Here is a 23,929-nt window from a genome sequence, read left to right as displayed (position 1 = left end):
TCTCAATAAGGTATTGTGAAAAATAAATATGTACAATTATATACATACAATACAAACGAAATCGTACAATTGCTTACTATGGAATACAAAACATTACCATTCACGGGTTTCTCTGTATGTTGTAATTTTACAAAGGTTGAAGAGTCTTAAATAATTACTTGTAAACATGTTGCTCGATATCGAGCAATTGCAAAGTATTACAGGAGCTGCTTGAAAACTAATGACGGTCATAGTTTTCGATGAGTTTAAAAGAGCCACCTCAAACTACTCAATGATTATTTAACTAATGAAATGGAATGGAAGTACGATGTTCATAACAGGTTAATGTAATCAACATTTATTGTAAATATCTTATCATATTTCAAAAGCTGATCTAGCTTTTAGTGTTTTCCAAAAATGTTTCCCACAGCCGCATTAGGTTGTTCATGTTTATCTTCTAGCATTGACTATTGGATACTGTTGTATGAATAGTCAATGCTTCTAGATCATTTACACATTGACTGTTTTTAAATTAACATATGCTATTCTTCTCACCTTTAATTTCTGACAACAGCTGGAGTTTCATTACAATGTTTGTTTCCCATGTTAATCTTATGGATAAATACGAAAAATTAAAGGGCCCCAGGGCCTCACTCTCTAATTATTTCCCTAAAAAGAAAGTTTCCTGCACAACTTCACGTTACGCTCTTTCCAATGACACCAAAAACATGTCAATCGGCTCAGTAGTTTCGGAGGAGTAATTGTCACAAAAAACTTGCTTGTGTATTAAATAAGTATAGATATATAGATTTCCCACATAAATAAGCACAAAAAATAATAAAAAATTAATATCGTGTCAACTTTCCAAAAAAGTTTATTAATCAACCTGAGGAAGTTCTGCCCCCTTTCGATAAAGGACCGCTAGAGGCATTTATATTTCTATCGAGCGTCACACCGCCTACGCCACCTCCGGGGAACTTGAATGAAACTTTTTCACCCCCGGACCACCCTAGTTTCCTCGGGTCTTATTGCAATTCTTTGGATAAAGTTTGCAAAGATCGTTTGTGATATTAAACGGAGAAAAATAGTTGAACGTAATTCAAATACATTATAGTGGTATGGCTTCTTCGGACGATAGAGATGATTCTAGTTTTACAGATTCGGTTCAGTGTACTTGCGTTAAACGAAACAAACACTATCACCACTCGATAGGGCCTAGTAGTGATAGTGCTCGCCTATCATGAGATCCCCGGTTCATCAATGATGAAAGTCGTTGGTTTTTTAAGTTTGAAAATAGACCCAGCTGTCTTTGATCATTGGGATTTTAATACTATAAGCGGTTCTGGGAAAATAAACAGCTGATCATGGTCAGTACAAAGGTACAAACAGCAACACACAGCTGATCATGGTTAGTACAAAGGCACAAACAGCAACACACAGCTGATCATGGTCAGTACAAAGGTACAAACAGCTAATCGTGGTCAGTACAAAGGTACAAAGCAACACAGATCATCTCACATAGCTTGCATTCAAATACAGCCTAAAATACGCGAGTTGAATAATTGAATCGAATTGCACAAAATGGGCACTGGAAGCCAGATAGGAGTAGAGTTTCGCTCGTTGCTGTCTTGGCGTCAATTACACCACCAATTTAACCTCCTAAGAGCACAATAGTTAGCAGCGGAGTAAAACCAAAAACCAATACTACTGCCCAAAACTCGAACACCAAAAGGATTTAAAATATTCGTCCTGGTACTTTAGTACTTAGCTTTAGTACTTAAGCTGCAGTTTTTTACAAGTTAGATCTTTATCTAGTCTAACCCTAATATTGTGGGTTAAACTATGTCCGTACACCATTGAATGGGATTAGTTTTAACTGTATGTTACTCAATTATAAGCACACAACTTATGTTTTGCATTTTAATTTTTCTTCCAGGTTTTAAAATTCGTCGAGTGTTAGATAGGAAGCTAACTTTTCCCTTGATTTTTTTGCAAAACCAGGACAGTGTTATCCTAGATGAGATTCTTTAGGTGGAACATTATTTGCATAAACATTAAACAGCAATTTGGTAACACTTAAAGTAATACTCAGGGTGTTCCAAAAGTACTCTTTAGAGGCTTAGGATATTGTTAAATCATCCCTTATTATTACATTTCATCGCTGACATTCTTGTGTAGATAAAATTATATTGGTATTACCCTTTTCGAGACAACCTTATTTTGCCGGAAATAACCTAATATTATGTTTTATCCAAACACGACCAACTATTAGTTATGTTATCGCTGGTTTTACCATTGACTTTCAGATACTGAAGGTAACTTAAGTAAGGATACAAACTATAGTAAATTGATTTTCAAAGCAAATATTTCAATTATTTTACTTACTACATTTTGGAAAATGATTTGAAAGTTAAGTCACAAAAAGATATTAGTGGATGAAAAGCTAAAAAATGTTTGAACAAAAATGTAAAATCTAAAACTAAGTCTTTCCCTTACTATCTATTTTACGTATACCGACCTAATATTCAGTCGGAATACTCCATCGTCAGAGCTTATACTCTGAAACTTTGCAATTTTTTTTACAACACGATTAAGAATTCTAAAATTAATTCAATCGCCAACGTTGATGAACCGTCATAAAAGGTTATTTTGAACAAAGGACTCAAGAGATAGGTCTAGATGTATATCAGGGAGCAGAGACGTGGGATGAGTCTGTGTTTGTCATTTTACAACCCTCAAGAGAGAGAATTGTTGTGTGGAAAGCTGTTAAATGTGGCAAACATCGGCTGTAGGAACTGTAAAGCAACCTGTGGAACTTTAGAGTTTTATTTAGAAAACATCGTGTTGAGAAAAACTTGTGAAGTCACAAACTCACCTTAAATAACACTTTGCAATAAGTGTAAAGTTATTAATTGGTTCAATTTATAATAAAAAATATCACTGCCAGCTAGGTACATAAATTGTTTTTAAAGACTGTGTATGGTGATGCAAACAGGTTTTTGGGAATAGGAGAAAATCCAATCAGTTAAATGGAAATTCGCTAGTCTGCAGGTTTGCTGCAGCGGGGGGGGGGGGGGGGGTTCTTAACTTACGAACGGCCAACTTAAAATGTTTAAGTAAGTAATCTTAAAACACTAAACAGACTGAGCACAATTGTATTTGTAAAGAAAATTTCAACAGAACATTCCAAGCAAACGAGTGATATTTAAAAACTTTACCCAGGTGATTTCTTCGCCAACTCAGCGCGGAAGTGATATTAGAATCACTTAATGAAAGAATCTTGGCCTCAAAGATGCTATTGATTGTTCCCGTATCTTAGCAACGCCGAGACCAGATGTAGTCTGTTGCCTGGCGACCTCAGCGTCACTGTAATCATTTACCTATTTCATAACCTATAACAACCAGTTTAAAGGGGGTTTCTTTAAGAAAGCGGATTTTGACGTTGAGCGAGACTGAAGTCCGTGTCGCAAATTTTAATCATTGAATCTCTCCCCATGAAAGGCCTATGTTTATATCCTTGAACGCAGTTTGTTTCTTGGTTAACCGTTGAACGTTGTTGTTCACAGTGTCTTGACGGTGTTGTTGATATTGTATGTTTAACAATTGTATGTTGTTTGCAGGTATGTACCGCGTATACCGAGTCATGAAGGTGTTGTTTGTGTTGTTGATATTGCATGTTTAACACTGTATGTTGTTTGCAGGTATGTACGGCGTATACCGAGTCATAACGGTGTTGTTTGTGTTGTTGATATTGTATGTTTAACAGCTGTATGTTGTTTACAGGTATGTACCACGTATACCGAGTCATGACGGTGTTGTTTGTGTTGTTGATATTGTATGTTTAACAGCTGTATGTTGTTTGCTGGTATGTACCGCGTATACCGAGTCATAACGGTGTTGTTTGTGTTGTTGATATTGTATGTTTAACAACTGTATGTTGTTTGCAGGTATGTACCGCGTATACTGAGTCGTGACGGTGTGTTGTTGATATTATATGTATAACAGCTGTATGTTGTTGTTCACAGGTATGTAACGTGTATACCGAGTCATGACGGGGTTTTTTGTGTTGTTGATATTGTATGTTGTTGTTCACAGGTATGTCCCACGTATACAGAGTCATGACGGTGTAGTTTGTGTTGTTGATATTGTATGTTTAACAGCTGTATGTTGTTGTTTGCAGGTATGTTCCACGTATACCGAGTCATGATGGTGTTGTTTCTGTTGTTGATATTGTATGTTTAACAGCTGTATGTTGTTTGCAGGTATGTACCGCGTATACCGAGTCATGACGGTGTTGTTTGTGTTGTTGATATTGTATGTTTAACAGCTGTATGTTGTTTGCAGGTATGTACCGCGTATACCAAGTCATGACGGTGTTGTTTGTGTTGTTGATATTGTATGTTTAACAACTGTATGTTGTTCACAGGTATGTACCGCGTATACAGATTCATGACGGTGTAGTTTGTGTTGTTGATATTGCATGTTTAACAACTGTTTGTTGTTGTTCACAGGTATGTACCGCGTATTGAGTCATGTTTGTGTTGTTTGTGTTGTTGATATTGTATGTTTAACAACTGTATGTTGTTTGCAGGTATGTACCACGTATACCGAGTCATGTGTGGTTTGTTGATATTGTAGTGTTAAACCTACAAAGTATGTACAGTATGTACAAAGTATGTTTGCAGGTATGTACCGTGTATACCGAGTCATGATGTTGTTTGTGTTGATATTGTATGTTTAACAGCTGTATGTTGTTTGCAGGTATGTACCGCGTATACCGAGTCATGACGGTGTGGTGAGGGGACGTTCTGAAAAAACTGTAAGCACTGTTCAATTACTTCTGTAGACCGTAGTGAGTAGAGAGTGTTGTTGATGCCTCGTGTTTTAGCACTAGACTAAAAACTATTTGTTGCAAAATCCTAACTTTAATATCAAGATGATATAAATATATTTATGACTGTTTCCTTCTCTAGGTTCAAGGACACGAAAGAGAATAATTTGGTTATCGAAATTCACCGAAGGAAACAGCCACACACGCACAATGATTAAGGAAAACATTTTAAGTTTTACAACTTTTGCGGACATAAAACTTTGCGTCGTTGGGTTCATGACATTTATATTTCATTTTCCCACTCAGTTCAGTGGTGTTTGCCTATCAACATACACGCAGACAGCCGCAGGCCTACCTATAGAATCCATTTCTTCTGAATCTTATCAAAGAGGTCAAAAAGCAACCAAGAGTTGCTAGAAGAACAATAACTTTTATCTTTCATATATGTAACATTATTTTTACATGCCAAATCTTCAGTTAATCTTAAACAAATTTAGTATAATTTATCAATGTTGTCTTTACCAATTATAGTTTTTGTGCTACAATTCCAATACTGAAATTTGAGTAGACCACATAAAGTGGTTAAATCCGATGTGGGCAATGTTAACAAATGTCCATTGAATTCAATTTGTTTATACAATATGTGTTGATATCAGTTGATTGTGTAGTTGATATTATGCCGTTTGTGCTTTTTAGTAAAATTTCTATTCACCGGAATATACTGCAACAAATCCCACTTGAATGAAACAGTTCCGTCTGTGTTCGAGTACAACGCATTTATATAATACTAATACTGTATTAGTGTATTTTTCCGGTCAAACACTATGTTTTCTCATCGAGAAACTAGGTAAAAACCGAAATCACAATTCTATCCACCAAAATGTGTACATCAAATTCAGTGATCACTTTAAACACGAATTTCACGTTTTATTAGTTGAAAGTCCTCGTGTAAAAGATAAACCAACCTCTTAGTTTATTAGTTAAGTAAGTGGAAAGCACCAAACCACACATCTCTCTTATCTGGCCTCTCAGGATTGGAAATTCAATGAGTTTCACCCTCTTGGTTTATCCGGAAACTTTCTTATCCTGAAAGACTCTACAAGTCTGATAACTGCATATTAATGTAAAGATAATTTCAGTGAGTTGATGAGTCAAGTTTGGAAAATTAGTATTTTATTGTTTGAATTGTTTGAAACTGCAGCAATACAATGTTTAAATCATAAACATTCAGATTTTAGGACAGAGAAATTACATCTTCAAATGATAGAAAATTATAATTTGGTGCACTTACTTGTACCCTTTCATATGTAAACACGATTTAAACAAATAATGAGGAAAATACCAGTTACGATTATCTTAAACTCAGTAGGTGTTCTCTAGAAGCGCCTATCATCTTTGGACATAAATATACAAAACAAAGATACATTTTTAAGGTAAAACAATGGAGTTTAGTCCTACACAAATAACGGGAAACACGGATTGTTAATTTATCGTTTGTTAATTTCTTACAAAGATGGGAAGGGGGAGAGGCGGGGGGTTAAAAATAGCTTTTTTCTTTTATGTCCAATACTTTTTTAACATTTCCCTCATAAATGAACAATTTTCCAATCAGATTGAATAGATACAAATTACGTACACTACACTTTGAGTGATAAATGCAATACTTTGTATGTCATGCTATCGTTAAATTTACACCTGTAAACAGTTTGTTTGTTTATACACATTGTAAACAATGTTACCAAAAAAATCTTGTAGTATTTACTTTTTTGGCGGGTAGAATCATAATTTTACAATATCTTTCCAGACCATTTTGTAGAGCTTTAAAAAATACATAATTTTGTATTTTGAAGCATTGTTGTATGCCTATCGGTTACGGAGAAAATAAAAAAAAACTTTAAAATTAAAATTCCCATGCTATTCTTATGAAGAATAAGTCAAAAACACACCTCAATACCTTCCCTGTAGCACCAAACCTAGGTACTCATTTAAATAGGAAATAAATCTTACAATTTTCAGGGAATATTTTAGTAGAAATCCAGCCAGGTAAATGGACATTCGCTTAGTCTGCAAGTTTGCTGTGGCAGGGGTATTTCTAGTTATTTTAACCATTGATTTCAATGCGCGAATGTGGATTCGATCCTAAACTTATCCAAAAGTAATTTGGTGGTTTGAGTTTTTCCCTTATATCGTGTTCACTATTACAAAATGACAACGAAATCAAATCAAATCAAAATATCTTTATTCGTACAGGACAAGCAGGACAAGTAGGCTACATGTTAGTACATCTGAATAGTGTCAACTTAGCTATTTAAATTAACATTTGCTCAATTATTCATGTACTCTTCTTTCTATGGAATATAATACTTTGCAAACCAAGTAAGTTTTTAGTATTAATGGCGTTCAATGGCATAAATACATAATACAGTATTCTAAATTTGTTCAACTGTAGTTTACCACTAATGTAACCGCCTTTGTACATAGTGGGAGGAGACTCAGTTACAGAAGATCATGTAAATTCATCAGTTCAGTTTATCTAACCCGCATTCATCACTGTTAACGCTCTACATTTCCGTACTTTATATGATACATCGCCTCTAATGGTTCTAAGCGGTCTACTGGATATTAATAATAGCTCAACAATTAATTGCCAATTAGGCTACACTTTTAAACAGAGTAACAAAATTATTCGCGAAAATATTTATTTAACAAGTTGTGTGGTGAGCATTTTGGTATTATCTATTTTGATTAATCATCGACCTTTTGAAAATCTTATATCTATTTCCAGTTTGGTAATTTTAAACAAACTGTTTAGCAACAACTCACTAAATGGAAATTAAGGAATTAATATTATTTAAAAATTACTAGGGAATCTACATTGGATTTGTTTGGTTTGTAAACCGACAAAGTTAGCAACTGAAATATACTAGGATGGAAATACGTTTTTGTATGGGAGAGTTTGATTTAATTTGGTAGACTAAATACAAACGGGCATTTGTTAATTATTTATTTCATTGAAAGGTTTTTAATATGTATAGTTTTTTGTGATAAACAGGGGTCGAGTACTCGGTTATCGATAAAAATACTCTCCTGTCATAAAATAACCTAAATTAAGTGTACCTTTGTTTACTCAGCATTGATGAAACAAATCTGAAGCTGAAAAAGTCACAACCAGAAGTGGTACTAAAAATAGAAACCGCCTCTTGTTTATAACCATAATCATTAAAGAACAAACGTACTCTTTGAATTAAATTCAGAAATTTATTAAACTAGAACACAAGAAATTGCATCTAAAAGCAGGGGAAGAAATAAATTTGCCAGACCAGAAGTTAATTTAAGGTCAGGCTGGTTTCATTTATTCAGCTGAGGACGGGAGGTAGCGCTGCCAACTTAGCGACTTCAAAGGTCCCACTTGTGGGGATAATTGCTCTAGTTTCCCCCAACACTTCCCCTCATTCCCCTTTCCCCCTTTGACCGTCTTTCCCTCATATCCAATTCTTGTCTACCTTTTCATCGTATGTGCTTTCTTTATCTTTTACTAAATGATAAATGAATCCTACATATAGTATTTCAAAATACGAGTGTATGTGTGTCTGTATGTCAGAGAATCATGATAACCGTGATGATCATAGTCGGTTATTGATTTTTACCTCAAAGGTTACATCAGACAATATGTGAATGTGTATGTTTCGGGTACCAACAAAACGACTGAAGGCTAATTTCACACCTATGACCAATGTAAATCACAAAATGCAACGAACGCACAGTTACATCAATGTCCTTAAAAGGGGTTGAAATGAGCGTTGTTTACTATCATTGTGTGTAACTATATTCCAACTGTTGATATGAAGAGGAAATTGCTATTCTGTTTCTTCGCCCTGTTGCGAAGTGCGAGTAAAGCATCGATACATTGATTATGAATAGTAATTTTAAAATATGACCAATGCGAGATACAGCAACGCGTGGTAAAAATCGTCAAAAAAGTGCAGCAAATAACTAATAAAAATACCCCCGCTGCAGCAAACCTGCCTACTAAGTGAATTTCCATTTGCCTGGATTGATTTTCAATTAATCTATTAAATTAACATTTATGTTTAACGAGTACTTAGGTTTGCTGCTACAGGGAAACTTAAGTGGGGTTTTTATTAAAATAGTTGCTTATTATAAAATAAATAAATTTGCCAAGTTTGATCAAAATACATCCATAAACAATCAAACTACATTTTACAATATTCTCCATTAACATGGACATTTTAAATGAACATTTTTTAATTTTTCTCCGTAACCAATAACCATACAAAAACACTTTGATATACTAAATCTTTTTTTTTACTCTTTAAAAATTCTGGAGAAAATTGGGAGATTTTGAGTTTTAAGGGTAAAAATGAGAAAACACAATTTTTACCCCATAAAACCCCCCGTTCCCATGGTCCGATCAAGCTGCTTCGCGAACTCATTCAAGTTTATCCATATATCTCTATAAAATACAACGTTTATCCCGCCTTACACCTTCAATCCAAATTTTATCAATATCGGACAAAAATTACTCAAGTTATCGTCTTCACGGACACATTTATATACATAAAAATTTGAGCGAATAGTGTTTTTGGCCTCTGGTGACATCAAAATGAAAAAGTAAATAATTCCCGGGCCTAGGTCTTACCATGTGACCTACGGTAATAGCTACTTCCCTGTAGGGAAATTCGCTAAAAAACAAGCAAAATCTAAACAGGTTTTAGAAAAATAGCTCTCACACGACACAATATTTTAAAACTCGTCTCATTAAGAGCAAAGGGTAATCCACCATTTGCATGAATCAAATATTCCGTCATCCGAACATTTCGAATTTAGCGATCTGAAGGAATGTATGAATAACATCGCGACATATTCATTTATTCGCTGTATCATGCGAGTTTGCAATTCAAATTGCTTAAGCAGTTACTGTGAATCTCAGCGTGTTTTTAATGTAATTTGTTAGGATTTGATTCTTCATCTGTTTTTTTTTTACAAACGTTGAAGTAGTGATGATAGAGATTAGGGAAACAGTTTATTAGCTTTAGGTGGATTTTCAAATAGTTTTGGGTTGTAATCAGTATAAACTGTCCCTGGTGATCCCGAAACGATAGTAAACCCACAGCAGTTGTGTATTCATTACCCAAATTAAACCCATAGTAAACCCATAGAGAATCCATAGAAAACTCATAGTAAACCCTTAGTAAACCCATATTAAACCTATAGTGTGTTGTCCAAAATCGTTTATCATAGTTTATAGTTTATCCCCGCACGGCTGGATGGGTTATTTCCACAGGGGTTTATTCAACGTTTTCATAGAGGACGGTTGAACCTTTTGTCAACGTTTGTGTTTTAATATGGTTAAAAAAAACTTGGTTCCCAGATAAAAATTACTCCAATGTAATACCCTTTACCATGTTTTATAAGAGTTTTTAGCTGAATACAACTTAGTTTGAATGTATTTTCTTTTTTTAGATGTACACAACAACAACAAAATTACCAACCTTAATTATTAAAAAAAGTGGCCAAGGAAACCGCCTTTTTAATTATCATTCTTCTCAACGAATTGTGGATATATATCGGCATGCACTGTGGATGCGATACTCCCTGGTGTTGATTAACGTCCGCACGAGTGAGTACTACGACTATCCGCAGTACTATCCTGATAATTAGAACAATTCGTATATACCAAGGCTAAAATGTGGTTCGGATTCCACTATAAACTGTAGGTCCCTTAGTAGCCATTAGCTGCTATTAATTAGCTTTAATTAATTAATTAATATATTAATTAATATTAATTAATTAGCTGTGTCTAAGGAATGTCGGCCTTAGTCACTTACAAGACTACAAAAACGCGCCACTCATCCTACACTCATCTCCATTCATACTTGGCTTAAAATATCTACTTTGTATGGTTGCCATTTAATAAGAAAGTATTAAAGAAAAGTGTTAAACGCTGGGCTATGCGCTTTAAAATTACACCTCAGTCGTATTAAAGTTTGCAGATTATTTTCTAATTTAACAGCTTGCTATGAATAATTTCTATCGTATTCCGTCTGAGAAATCCCCAAAGATAATGCAAATAAAATAAACTGAACATAATTTCAGAACCCAATTATCCAAACTGTATGGAAAACACGTATTGCTATCATAAAGCTAATCTCAAATGAGAAAAACGAAGTTCACTATATTGGAAAATGCTTTATCAGCTAGTTTAGAATTAAAAGACTGTTTGGTGTAATGAGTTTTCTGAATTATGACATCGATACTGTCGCTGCAACATCATTTATCCCCACATTGCGTGCTAATGCACTCTATGAATCAACTGTTGATGTTACTGAAAAGGTCACTTTACTGCTAATTAGTAAAACATACCTCGAGCGGTATTTAAAAACCTTTCATTTCACCGATATGAGTGAATAGTTTTATTTATGTTTTAGAGGTTAAGTGGTAGAGGATTTGTAGGTCCTAACTAACTTCTCCTCTTAAATAAATATGTTTTTCATTTCAAAAAGCTTTCCCCGAAATGACATTTTTCATATTGTGTTACACAATTCCCCTTTTGAAATATTTTAATTTTGGATTTTTAAAATCAAGTACAGCCTAAAAGATGAACTTACCTATTTCTCTATTGGTTGAAATGGTACACCAATTGCCAACGGGCGAAAACGTTTTTCAACATATTTTGCAAACGTTATAAATTTATAGAGTTCACAGGAAAATAATTGTATTTTAAGAGAAATCCAAGTCTAACACATAAAGTAGGTTATACTTAGGTCAGAAAATATATTTGCCACCCAGTTATGAAGATTCAGGAGTGGAAACCCTTAGGGAAATTAGTTTCCACGTGTCATTTAAAAGTCAGACTGGTTGAATCTTTAAAGCAATCTTTTCGTGCGTTACTTAAGAGGGATGTGTTTGAAACGTCTAAAAACTGTTTGAAAATTAACAAAGTCGTCGATTGGTAGGGGGTTTTTGTCTTTATTTTTTAAATAGGGAGCCACTGCACAAAGCGTAGATTTTAATATGAAAATTAATTTGAATGTGGAATAAAAACTTTTAGTCAAAAGAGTCAAAGTGTATTGAAATGTTAATCAACTTGAGGTAGCAGTGGTTTTGATGATGTCATCATCTCAAGATGGTGGTGATCTTGATGACGTCATCGCGTCAAGGTGGTGTTGATCTTTATGACGTCATCACCTCAAGGTGGCGTTGATCTTGATGACATCATCACCTTAAGGTAGCGGTGATCTTTATGACGTCATCGCCTCAAGGTAGCGGTGATCTTGATGACGTCATCGCCTCAAGGTAGCGGTGATCTTGATGACGTTATCACCTCAAGGTGGCGTTAATCTTGATGACGTCGTAATCACCTCAAGGTGGCGGTGATCTTGATGACGCCATCGTCACTCAATGTCGTCTGCACAGTGGCCGGGTCCACTCCAGGGGGGAGAGTGTGCGTCAGGTGTGACACCTGTGTAACATAAAATATTTGATTTCTCGTTACACATATAATAAATTAGAATAACAAAGTAGGTGGTTAAAAAAGACAACCAATTAAAATCCATAGGATAGTGTGTTGATTTTATTGTTATATATTTGGAGGTCCATATGCAATACCAACCAAATGCAAGGTTATTATGCAAGGAACTCACACTTTTTGATTCTCTTTGATCACTACTTTAATTCCTTGCAAATTTACCTTGGGCTTTTCCAAGAAGAGGGATACCTATTTTAACATGTATCCTATGCAAGTTAAGTTAGGTTAGTTTAGGTATTTTTTACTATGCCTCACCTTCACATCCTAACTAGGTTTTAGCTCGGAACTGTTTTACCCCTTACTTCTGGCTAGTCCAGAGGGTGACGGCATTATAGCATAGATATAATCCATTGGTCATTGGTGGGATTTGAACCCGGGACATATATATATATTTGATGCGGGACATATAGCCCCATGCTCTATACAAGACCAACTCACTCCCCAGGTTAGTTTGGGTTAGAATAGATTATGTTAGGTAATTTTACATAGTCTTCATTTGCACGTGAGAGCTCCCTCTTCTTGAATAAAAAAACGTTTCTTACATGTCCATTGCCCCACTTGACCGTGATGTAGATGTCTCCACGAGGACCGACGCTAGTATCGTACGTCACTACGCCAGACAGTTCCTCCATGTCCTCGGTATACTCGTAGATGGTGGGGGTGACCCAGCGGCGGCGGGGGCCCCGGGGTGGACCGTCGTCCTCTGGAGGAGTCCACCAGCTCTGCCGTCGTGACGGGACTCGCCCCAGTGGCACCGGGAGTAGTGGAAGTTGGGGTGGTGGAGTGTGGGTTACGGGGAGAAGACGACGATTTAGAATACCTGTAAAATGATGTAGCTTTCAAACAATATAAACCTTGTTGTTCCAAATCTAGCACAATAGGTAAGATCAATATTAATTGTAGTGAAATACTTTTAGAAGGTAAATTTTTTCTGGTACAAAATGTAGATGAGAATAGTTAGTTGAAAATGTCAATCCATTTAACTTGCTTGTCCCAAAACTATTTTCTGTGACCGACAAATTTCAGTTATGTCTTAACATTAAACATAGTTGTTTCTCAAAGACCTTTGAGTATTTGGTGAATATTAAAGCCTACGGACATAGACTTAAGCCATAGTAAAATCACAAACGTAAACCACACAAATTTCTATTATTAAAGTTATATAAGTAACTTGGGTTGGAATGAAATGTTAACAAATAATATATTGAGCAAACAATATAAGTAAATGCAAAATAAAATCGCGGTTACAGCTATAATGTAAACCTCATCAAAGCGACATGTTTAACCTTTAAACAAACACTAGTCAATAAATAAACTTAGATTAAACCCGTGTCTCTATGTGAAGTATTACTACTTCGACATATTTTTAAAGCAAATGCGAACCGTTTTAAACCCTTTTCTTTTCATACAAGAGTTTGAACAGAGTTAATTACTATAGGTTAAAAGTACCGAGACTTAAAAACATAACCTCATTTTCTACACTCCTAACATCCTTTGTTTCTGAACAAATAATTATCAAAATCAAATATTACCTATAACAATTACTTACGTAAAACCTTTGATCGAGCTGCCAAAGACATTTTAGAATTTTTAACTTGTGCTTGTAATAAAATAATTTTGTTTCTTGTCCTGAGAAGGAGGGATTTGTGTTTACATTTTGTGTCCGTAATGTTTTCGACACTGTCAGATTGTAGATCAACCAGGTATAAACAGCTGTTGGCTCCCAGCCAACAAAAGTCGTCGTTTGCTCTTCGTCCGACAAATCCGTCACCTAATCGGGATTTATATCCGTCCACTTCTGACATTCGGAGATGGCGTTAATTTGATTTCAACCCCTTTCAACTTCCTGTCAGTTGTAATTCTAAAATTTTAAATTTTCGTTCTAGTTTGATAATTTGATAAAGAGTTTTAAGTGTCGACGAAGTGTTTTTTTTCCCACTTTTTAGGATAAATGTGTAAATTAGTGCATTGTTGTTTGGTTTTGAAACCAGAGGAGAAAACCTGTGGTTTGTAATTAGATCTTCTATTAGGTTGAAGTAGTTTTGAAATAAGAAGAAACAAACATCTACGAGGAGGGAGCTAAGATTTAAATTGACAGCTGATCCATTAGGGTGATAAAACCTATAATGTCATGGCCTCATCTAATACAGATTTTAAGGAGTATTACAGGAGGCTGTGAAGAGGCAGTATGTTTTATATATGATTTGAAATATCTTGGTATTGTAATTGTGTGAACAAAAGTGACACAACCGAACAGAATGGACCTTACTTACGTCATCACAACATGCGCATGTCCCTACGATATTTAAAGAGAAGTAAGGAACAGAGGAAATTTATAGGACGACCATGCGCTTTCAGCTCTAAGACAAAAAGAATAAAATACATACTGTCAGCCGTGCAGTGGTTACCATAGGTTCTGGCGCACACAGCTGGGAGCGCCGTGTAGTTACGTAGCGCATATGTCGCAACTACATGGCTCTCCCAGCGGTGTGCGCCAGAAGCTACGGTACCACAGCTCAGCTGACGGTCTATATATAATTCTTTTTGCCTATGGTTATACATACTTGGTGAGCAAGGGAAAGCCTGAACTATCGCACAAGGCACAGGGCCTTTCTCTACCGTGAGCGTTGTAGTACATAAGAGAGGGTGTTGGGCCCAAGACACCACCGACTAGTGCTAGACACCACAGTGCACCATTGTATACCTCCTCTGTATCTTACTGTGGGATCTTCCAGATATACCTTTAAGGAAGTAAAATACAACCAAAAATTACACAATAAAACTAAACCCAAGTTTTGTTCTCGACACATTTATTTCCCCATTACACCACGTCTTTCAGCTTGGCGGTCACCACAAGTTGTCCATTTTCAATTTTCGATTCAACACTCAGGTTGTCCACTTCGGAAGGCATCTTGTGTCTCAGATCGAACTGGTGGGTCCAACTGTCTCGTCCTGACTTCTGCTCTATCTTGCCTTGGACCACGATCTCGTCGTTTACCACCTGCGGGAATGGAAGACTTGCCTATTTACCACATTAACATTTTGGTTAGTTGAAAATTTGAATGCATTTAATCACACACAGCCTTTCTTAAATGTCCGTTTAACTTGAGATGGCCCATACCTGTCACAATATAGGGTGTTTTTTTTTAAAAACTTGCATCTTTATTAATGTAAAAACCGCAATAGATAGAAATATGCAGTTTGCGGGAATCATCTATTGACGTAGGGGGTGCAATTTTTTTGAATTCAACGTTACATTCACATTCCCCCCCTTTCCCCCCTGCAAACAACTTAATTGTTTTAATAGCAAGGTACCCCTTGTGACATATCAAATGAAAGAGCATGAAAAAAGAAAATGTTTGATGAAAAAACATTGAAAATCGGTTCATAAATTTTTGAGATATTCCCCCCCTCCCTCCCCCAAACTTATTTTTTTTTTAATAGCAAGGTACCCCTTATGACATATCAAATGAAAGAGCATGAAAAAAGAAAATGTTTGGTGAAATTTATTTTTAATTTGATATGTCACAAGGGGTACCTTGCTATTAACAAAAAAAGTTATGGGTAGGGGAAAGGAGGGGATGATAATCTCACAAATTCATGAGCCGATTTTCAATTTTTTTCACCAAACATTTTCTTTTTTCATGCTCTTTCATTTTATATGTCACGAGGGGTACCTTGCTATTAAAAAAATTAAGTTGGGGGCAGGGGGGGAAGGTGGAGGGAATGTGAATGTAACGTTGAATTAAAAAAATTGCACCCCCTACGTCAATAGATGATTCCCGCAAACTGCATATTTCTATCTATTGCGGTTTTTACATAAATAAAGATGCAAGTTTAAAAAAAACACCCTGTATATTAACTGTGTGGTTTTTTCCCCATAGTATTGTTATCTTGACTGTAAACATTAAAACATTGACTACACACTTAATTCAAGGCTTCCAATAGTTTAAACTCGTTCATTTCCCCATGTAACTATATATCGATCGAAAGAGACTGTGGGTCTCCACTCATGCTTACCTGGACGTCCACCTTATCCAGTGGGAAGGGGTCCAAGTTCAGGCGGTATGTGTAAGTTCCGGAAGGTGGTATCGAACCGGATCTTGCAGAAATGCTACGACCGATTACTTCGGAGAGACGTTCCAGAGAGGTTCCCCCAACTGCAGCGCCGCGTAGGCCTTCTGTACACAAACACAATATTGATTATAGTCTGTGTTGTGGAACCTGTCTGTTGACCCGTCTTGGGGACTGACCGACCAATCTTCAAGGATCTAGGGGTACTCACAGTATACAGTACGTGCTTGATATCCTGGCCCTACTAAAGGACAATTCAAGGGTTCACATTAGGAGAGAGGAGGTGCATGAGTACTAGGATGGCCCAAAGTATCGACTTTCCCCCCGCTGCCATCTCAGTTGTACATTGATTTGCTATCCTCGTTCAGCTATTAAACTCTTTAATACTCTGCCTACCCGGATTCGGGAGATGCACCCTCCTTCAAGAAGATGCTGAAAGGGATATTAGTAAATAGGCCGCTGTACTCCCTAAAGAACTTGGGGATGAACCACTCGTAAGATAGTGTCCAACATACCAACCGTTAAACGGCAATTTTAAAGTAGCCTATGGTTTTTGTAAATATTGTATATAGTTTTATTTATTTCTTATAAATTATGACGCAATCTTTCAGACTAGATCAGGCAAAGATGGAGAATTCAAGTATACAAGTAAGTAAGTATACAAGTATTGTTAAAAGCCCGGGCCAGTCCCAGGAAGACGATGGTTCAGGAGATAAGTTCCATCACACAGACTATATCCTAAGACTTTGTATCACATCGAGGGTTAAGGGCTTACCTTATTTCTTTAAATTGCGTTTGGTTGATTTATTTGCAAATATCAAACGTCAATGACACTTTAAGCTGTAATCTTTTTACGGTTTATGTTTAAACTTTACCAAGTGAGTAGTATATAGTGTGTGTTTATAGATTTAGTAGTATAATAATAGTTTTGATAGTTGTGCGGTTAGTTATGATTGTTTATTCAATTGTATCCATTTGACTCTTCGATTTTCAGTTCAAATTATTTCTTTGATTTATCAAAGCATATTCCCTTCCTAGGAAATCTAGATTCGGTTCAAGACGAAATGCAATCGTGTCATTTGGTTTTTACAAACCCTATTTGGCCTGATGATTGGAGTGTTCATTTTTCCAATTTCAATTTATCACCACCACCATTTATATGTTTCTCGTCTTGTTAAAACAGTATAAGTTTAAATATATCTTTCCAGCATTATTATACGTATTCATATGTACTTTTCGTAAAATTAACAACACGTAAGCTGATTAAGAACTTATTAAATTCTTTACCTCTAAATACATTTTCCCACTAAATTCTCCTGCGAGTTATTTTATAGAGTGTAGAATCGCCTAGAGACGACAAACAGTACGAAGGTAGACAGTATAATAAATCGCGTCCTTGTGAACTACATTACTCCAGAGTGTTGTGTGCGTCGACACGTTCTTACTACTCTGGCTAGAAATCTCACCTGGCGATTGCAGATTGAATTGATCATACGCTTTGCATTTGATTGTATTATACAGGGTGAGTTTTAAATGAGTTCCCCCCCTACTTTTTTCTACATTTCTTAAGATATCAACTCCGGACTACGTCAGATCATTGTAGAGTAGTAAGTACTTCATTTTGACTGGGTATACATTTTTGGCCGCCATCTTGGATCCGCCATATTGGATCTTTATCTAGCACTATTTTGCGATTATGTTCTTAGTTTCTAAATGCACAATGTTAAAATGGGCTAAAAATAATGTTATAAAAAGTTCTCATAACTTTAGAATGGGTCAAGATTTTTTTAAACGGATTGCAGCATCGTATTCAGCATAAAAAAGTAGCTTAAAACAATGGGTCACAACCCTACCTTTACATTTGAAAAAAAAATGTTGTATCCAATATGGCGGATCCAATATGGCGGCCAAAAATGTATACCCAGTCAAAATGAAGTACTTACTACTCTACAATGATCTGACGTAGTCCGGAGTTTATATCTTAAGAAATGTAGAAAAAAGTAGGGGGGAACTCATTTAAAACTTGCCCTGTATGTTATTGCATTATCTTCTATTTCTGGAAATGCAATTTACCTACCAGATTCAAATAATTTAAGATGAAACAATACACAAATCGTTTGATAGGATTTGGTATCCAAGTGGGAGTTTTCGAAGGTAAAGAAATGTGTCCGTGATTGAGTGGATTTATTTCTAGACAGTAAGGGTATTTTTACGTGGTACGGTTGGTATCGCCAACCGGATTACGGCGTAACAAATAACTGAACTCGGGGCCTCCCAGATAGCGGTCTTTTACAGCGGTATTTTTAGTAGCTGGTTCCAGAAACCGAGTAGTCTTTGATTTGTTTTAAAACAACATAATGTCTCCATCGTAGGATAAACTATCCACAGTACTAACATTATCAGAAGATAATTACCAATAGTAACCAAATTAGACGATTTTCGAGCAGTAACTATCCTTTAATTACAGTAAATTATTCCTTATGTTATTCCTTACAAACAGAAATTGCATCAGAAGTATATTTTGCTCGAGATTCAACTCAAATTTGCTAAATGAGTTGATGAAAAGTATCTTAATGGGGATGAAAGAACAAATATTATTCTCTCAATTGTAGTATTACAATGACACTTAGTGAAATTATTAATTTGCCTCAAAGCTTCACGTGGAATGAACTTAAGAAATATTTTATTGTAGTATTAAAATCTTATGTGATATAATAGGCCTTATAAAAAAAAAAATAAAACCTCCTTTGAGTAGACAATATTATCATGAATATTCCATGTGTCCTCACTAGGAAAGACGAATGCAGAGACAAATAGCTAATAATTGTGCAATTTGTAAAAAAAAACCTAAACAATTCTTTAAGAAGAATTATAAAGCTAAACCATTATAAGATAATTTCCAACTCTTCAATTCTGTCACTTTATGAATCCTAAGAGTTTAGTTTCGTCGGAACTAGAGACCCCATATTTCACATAGCTTCCTTGGCAGATTGAAGACGCGCCTGTATTCAGCGTGATGCAATATAGGTACTGCTATCTAATTGCGTTGAGAAAATTGCAGGCTCCACAGTTTGGGTTACTGTTTGATAAGGTGTAAAACAGCAATTTGATACACAGGCTGTCTAAAGGGAAACCACTCAATGGGGATGAAATTACAGGGGGAAAGTATATTCCTTCAGTTTTTTAGTATTTCCTTTTTCATTTGATTGTTTTGGAGCTTTGATTCAGATTATAAACCACATTTAGGATTCCCTCTCGTAAATCCAATTTCTGCAGACAAACTTAATAAACTTATTATTTCAAGATATATTTAGGGTAATAATTTTCCACTTCCTCCATTGGTCCATCTGTGTACTAGGCTCGCCCACATTAATTGGCCAAATTCTTCATTTGTAGGGTTATTCCCATTGATTAATCATTATAAAAGTCATTGTTAAAATGAAAATACGTAAATTTCTTTCTGATATCGTATATTAAAGTAAGGCTTGAAATGTTCTTTAAAAAGTAAAAGGTGAAACTTATCAAATTGCCAGTGTCTTTAAAGCCTAACGTTTATCTAACATATAAAACCCCGATAAACAAATTATACTACAATTGGTAAATACAAAACTTACTGAATATGTTTGAAGATAGTGTCGAGAGCATTTTTACTTTACAAATTAAGTTAACTAAAATTTTGAACACTTGACATAAATCTTTAACCTAGAATTGTTTTGGTTTCCGATCAGATGTTTCAACGTTTTAAGATCATAGAGTAACGCCATGTGTAAAAAACAGGCGACGACAGTGGTGAAGGAAAAAGAAAATTAATTCCCCCCCTTGCAACATTTGGTAGATAAATTCCTTAAACTGGGGCAATCGATAGAAATATCGCATACAACTGATTTACTGTGTACGTGAGCTAGTTTGGTTTCAGTTCGTTTCATTATTCTTTTGTGAAGTACTATGTTTGCGATAAACATTTTATACCATTCACATCCATATTTATAGCCTCTGAACTCGTGGGATGATGTAACATTTTATTGTTCAGTATTTTAAAACTGTAGTTGAGCTGTGATGAATTGTTCCAGTGATTTGGTCCTACACCTCAACAATTTTAGATGTAAGAGCAGAGTATATTTCACATTATAAATACCTGAGCTGAAATATGTTTACAGGAATTCCGAGTCAACATTATGTTTCCTAATTAAGGGTTTCCATCATATATTCAGGGGGGAGCGAGCTGGTCTAGTGGCTAGAGCGCGGGACTCCGGTTCCTGGGGTCCCGGGTTCAAACCCCGCAAAATCACCAATGGATTTTATCTAAGTAATATTGCCGTAACCCCTAGTTCTAGCCTGAAGCAATGTGAAAAACAATCCCAGGCTCGTGCCTAGCGTCCTAGGACAAAAAATCATATTTTCAGGGGAATATTGCATTCGGCTTATTCCAAAAGTAAGTTCAACTTGTAGTGTTAAAGTAAATAGAACTGTAGGCGTTTAAAACACTTTTAAAATTTCATTTTTAATGGTGATTTTCCATGAGGAATAATCAGATTTTACCATAACGGTCCGAACGATTTTGATTAAAATTTAGTATGTCATGGTCCGTGTTAGTCTAATATAAATTAACCTACAAAGCTGTAAAAGTTTCCGTTCTAAAGTTATTGCAGTTTTTGCAATTTTTCCCAATAAATTATAAAAGTTACTCCCTTACTCACCCATTTTAAACGTTATTGACAAGCTAAAGGGAGAAAGTATGTGTCGGTTTACTGAAACCGTTTATTTTACTATTTGTAGCATAAAACCTATAAATTAATGTAAAATATTTCAAAGCACGTTTAGGTCTGCTTTGTTTTAATTGTAAATAAATTAGGAAATTGTTGTAGTTTGTAGCTTACTGTGTGTTTTTTCTCCAGCACAATCTTAATATTGGATTCCTAGCTCGGCTATTATCAAGAAATATTTGCAAAAGCTCAAGTATTTTTAAAACTACTTTTCACTACTATTTTATTGGAAACCGAAACCTACATTATACCACATTATATTCCCTACATAATATTCCCTACATATATTCCCTACATATATTCCCTACATATATTCCCTACATTATACTCCCTACATAATATTCCCTACATTATATTCCCTACATAATATTCCCTACATAATATCCCCTACATAATATTCCCTACATAATATTCCCTACATAATATTCCCTACATATGTTCCCTACATAATATTCCCTACATAATATTCCCTACATAATATCCCCTACATTATATTCCCTACATAATATTCCCTACATAATATTCCCTACATAATATTCACTACATAATATTCCCTACATATATTCCCTACATAATATTCCCTACATATATTCCCTACATATATTCCCTACATTATATTCCCTACATAATATTCCCTACATAATATTCCCTACATAATATTCCCTACATATGTTCCCTACATAATATTCCCTACATAATATCCCCTACATTATATTCCCTACATAATATTCCCTACATAATATTCCCTACATAATATTCACTACATAATATTCCCTACATTATATTGCCTACATTATATTGCCTACATTATATTCCATGCAATACAATAGCAGCCTCTATATTGCATCTCACTAAATACAGGCGCATCTTGAATGATAAAGCAGGTAATGAAATATGGGTTTCAGGTTTGTCGTTTCTGTATTACAAACTCAATACGCACTTATAAAAATACAAGCGAAAAATTCAACTGTTTACGTATTTTTCTACTAATCACAAGTTTGTTATTAATTTCATAGTATATAATAATGTGACATTTTTTACACAAATCCGGTTGTTAGGTGTCTCTTTGCTTTGAATCATAAGAATATGCAACTCTAATACCAGAACAACAATTAATAAATTATTGATTAACTGAAGTATCTACAATCCTTCTCCTTAGCCTACTCGCCAACGCTGTTATATCTGTAATTACCTTGTACGCAAAGAGTCAAAATAGTAGATAATTTTAATCTGGTATCAAGTTAGCTAAATGTATCACCAGGTCCAAAAATACCGAATTGTTCTTCCCTCAATGTACAAATCCTTAATGTTATTACAACCTCATATTCATATTAACCGACTGCATGGTATAAGGATTATGTGCCTAAAAATGAATTACTCTTGGTTGAAAACCAGTCAACAAGAAAAATTGGATGTACCACAGGTAAAAATTAACCTTAAAAATGTTCTATTTTTTTACTTTTTTTCTAATGCTTAACACTATGCTTAAATTTAAAATCCCACGTTGGAAACCGTTTAAATATATTCAAGATTTTTAGTTTCAATAGTTAAATTCAATTATTTAAGACAACGAAACACAATTTTATGCGTAATTCGAACTGAATATGATTATGGTGCCAGAATATAGTAAAATCTGTGTAGCTTGGGAAGTAAGATATTACTTCTCTATGTTTACTGACTTCTCAGATCAGCTGTTTCTCAGTAATGAAAATGTATTTGCCCAATGTTATGGGACAGCTGGGTCCATTAAAAAGCTACTGAGTTTTCTCAAGAACAAACTGGCGACCGTTTAATTACTTTGCGAGTATTACAACCCAGCTATTTATACAGTGTTCAACAGTGAAGCCTGGTTTACACTGGTAGAGTTGTGGGTAGAGTAGAGTTTCTAGTAGAGTAACTCTACCCGTGTAAACACCCACTAGCGCCTAGTAGCTAGTATAGTAGATAGTAGGTAGTAGAGTAGAGTTACTAGCAACATGTGGCATAGTAGCTCTACTCTACTTCCCCCACCACTAGCAAAATTGTCACTCTCCTGCACACTATACTTGTGTAAATGTGATCCGCGGCAGTAGAGTAGAGTTTCTGGTAGAGTGACACTGTATTGTAACTGGTTTATAACACTCATTTTGGGAATGAAGGTGGAAAAAACAGTTCACAAACTATCATCAACACTCTAGTCGCTTGCTTAAAATCGGTAGAGTGGACAAGAAAGTAGCTCTACTATAAACTCTACACTACCAACAACTCTACCCGTGTAAACCAGGCTTGAGATATGTCATTAGAGGAGACATACGGTTTCTGTTGTGAAATCGAATGCAACATTCACCAAAGGTAATTACCAGACTCTAATGTGTTAGCAGAAATCCCTTCTCCAGGGATTACAATCTGCTTCAGTGAAATCCTCTCAATAAATACTTCTTCGCCTCTCTCTAAATCCAGGCTCGCCAAACTAATTCTCCTAATGTTTATGTTTTATATTGAAATCGTGTGCATCGTAACCATGAAGCGAATACAAAAAATAGGTTTTTAGAAGGTGGTAAGAACGTAGTACTTAAATTTTGAGTTGTTCTCTTCGTGTTAGTGATTTCAAATTTGTTTAATCCTCCCTATCTATAAACACGTTACCAGTGTCTATTGTTAATTTGATGAATCTATATTAGACTAATGTAAAATTTTCAACCTAAGTATTTTTAATGCAGATTCCAAGTGAGTCGTGTTACCTAATAGTTCTTC

The 23,929-nt window shown here is 35.2% G+C and overlaps 2 protein-coding genes across 2 annotated transcripts in view; one reads left to right on the top strand and one right to left on the bottom strand.

Moving 5' to 3' along the window:
- LOC129003361 (regulator of G-protein signaling 7-like) overlaps positions 1–23,929 on the top strand; it is a 131,988-nt gene that overhangs the window by 17,378 nt on the left and 90,681 nt on the right. Inside the window, exon 2 of the mRNA XM_054431656.1 lies at positions 4,741–4,798. The gene's annotated coding sequence lies outside the window, so the exon portion shown is untranslated. The remainder of the gene's footprint in view (positions 1–4,740; positions 4,799–23,929) is intronic.
- On the bottom strand, positions 15,153–20,154 carry LOC128992292 (uncharacterized). Its single transcript, XM_054415791.1, has 3 exons — positions 20,048–20,154; positions 16,380–16,540; positions 15,153–15,360 (listed from the first exon to the last, which is right to left on the bottom strand). Exons 1-3 carry the CDS (start codon positions 20,076–20,078, stop codon positions 15,181–15,183), a joined length of 372 nt encoding a protein of 123 aa, XP_054271766.1. The 5' UTR covers positions 20,079–20,154; the 3' UTR covers positions 15,153–15,180.

The sequence above is a fragment of the Macrosteles quadrilineatus genome, unplaced genomic scaffold (genome assembly GCF_028750875.1).
Source record: "Macrosteles quadrilineatus isolate MER2022 unplaced genomic scaffold, UCM_ALF_1.0 Scaffold_1__1_contigs__length_201487025, whole genome shotgun sequence".
NCBI lineage: Eukaryota > Metazoa > Arthropoda > Insecta > Hemiptera > Cicadellidae > Macrosteles > Macrosteles quadrilineatus.
Note: the sequence above shows the minus strand (reverse complement) of the source record. Positions and strands in the feature narration are given on the sequence as shown.

Excerpts from the sequence above, each read along its gene's own strand:
- LOC128992292 (XM_054415791.1), bottom strand. The coding sequence starts at position 20,078 with ATGCTCTCGACACTATCTTCAAACATATTCA. Across the intron at positions 16,541-20,047 it reads ACTATCTTCAAACATATTCA|AAGGCCTACGCGGCGCTGCA; the intron begins GTAAGTTTTGTA and ends GTTTGTGTACAG. Across the intron at positions 15,361-16,379 it reads TGGATAAGGTGGACGTCCAG|GTGGTAAACGACGAGATCGT; the intron begins GTAAGCATGAGT and ends CCATTCCCGCAG.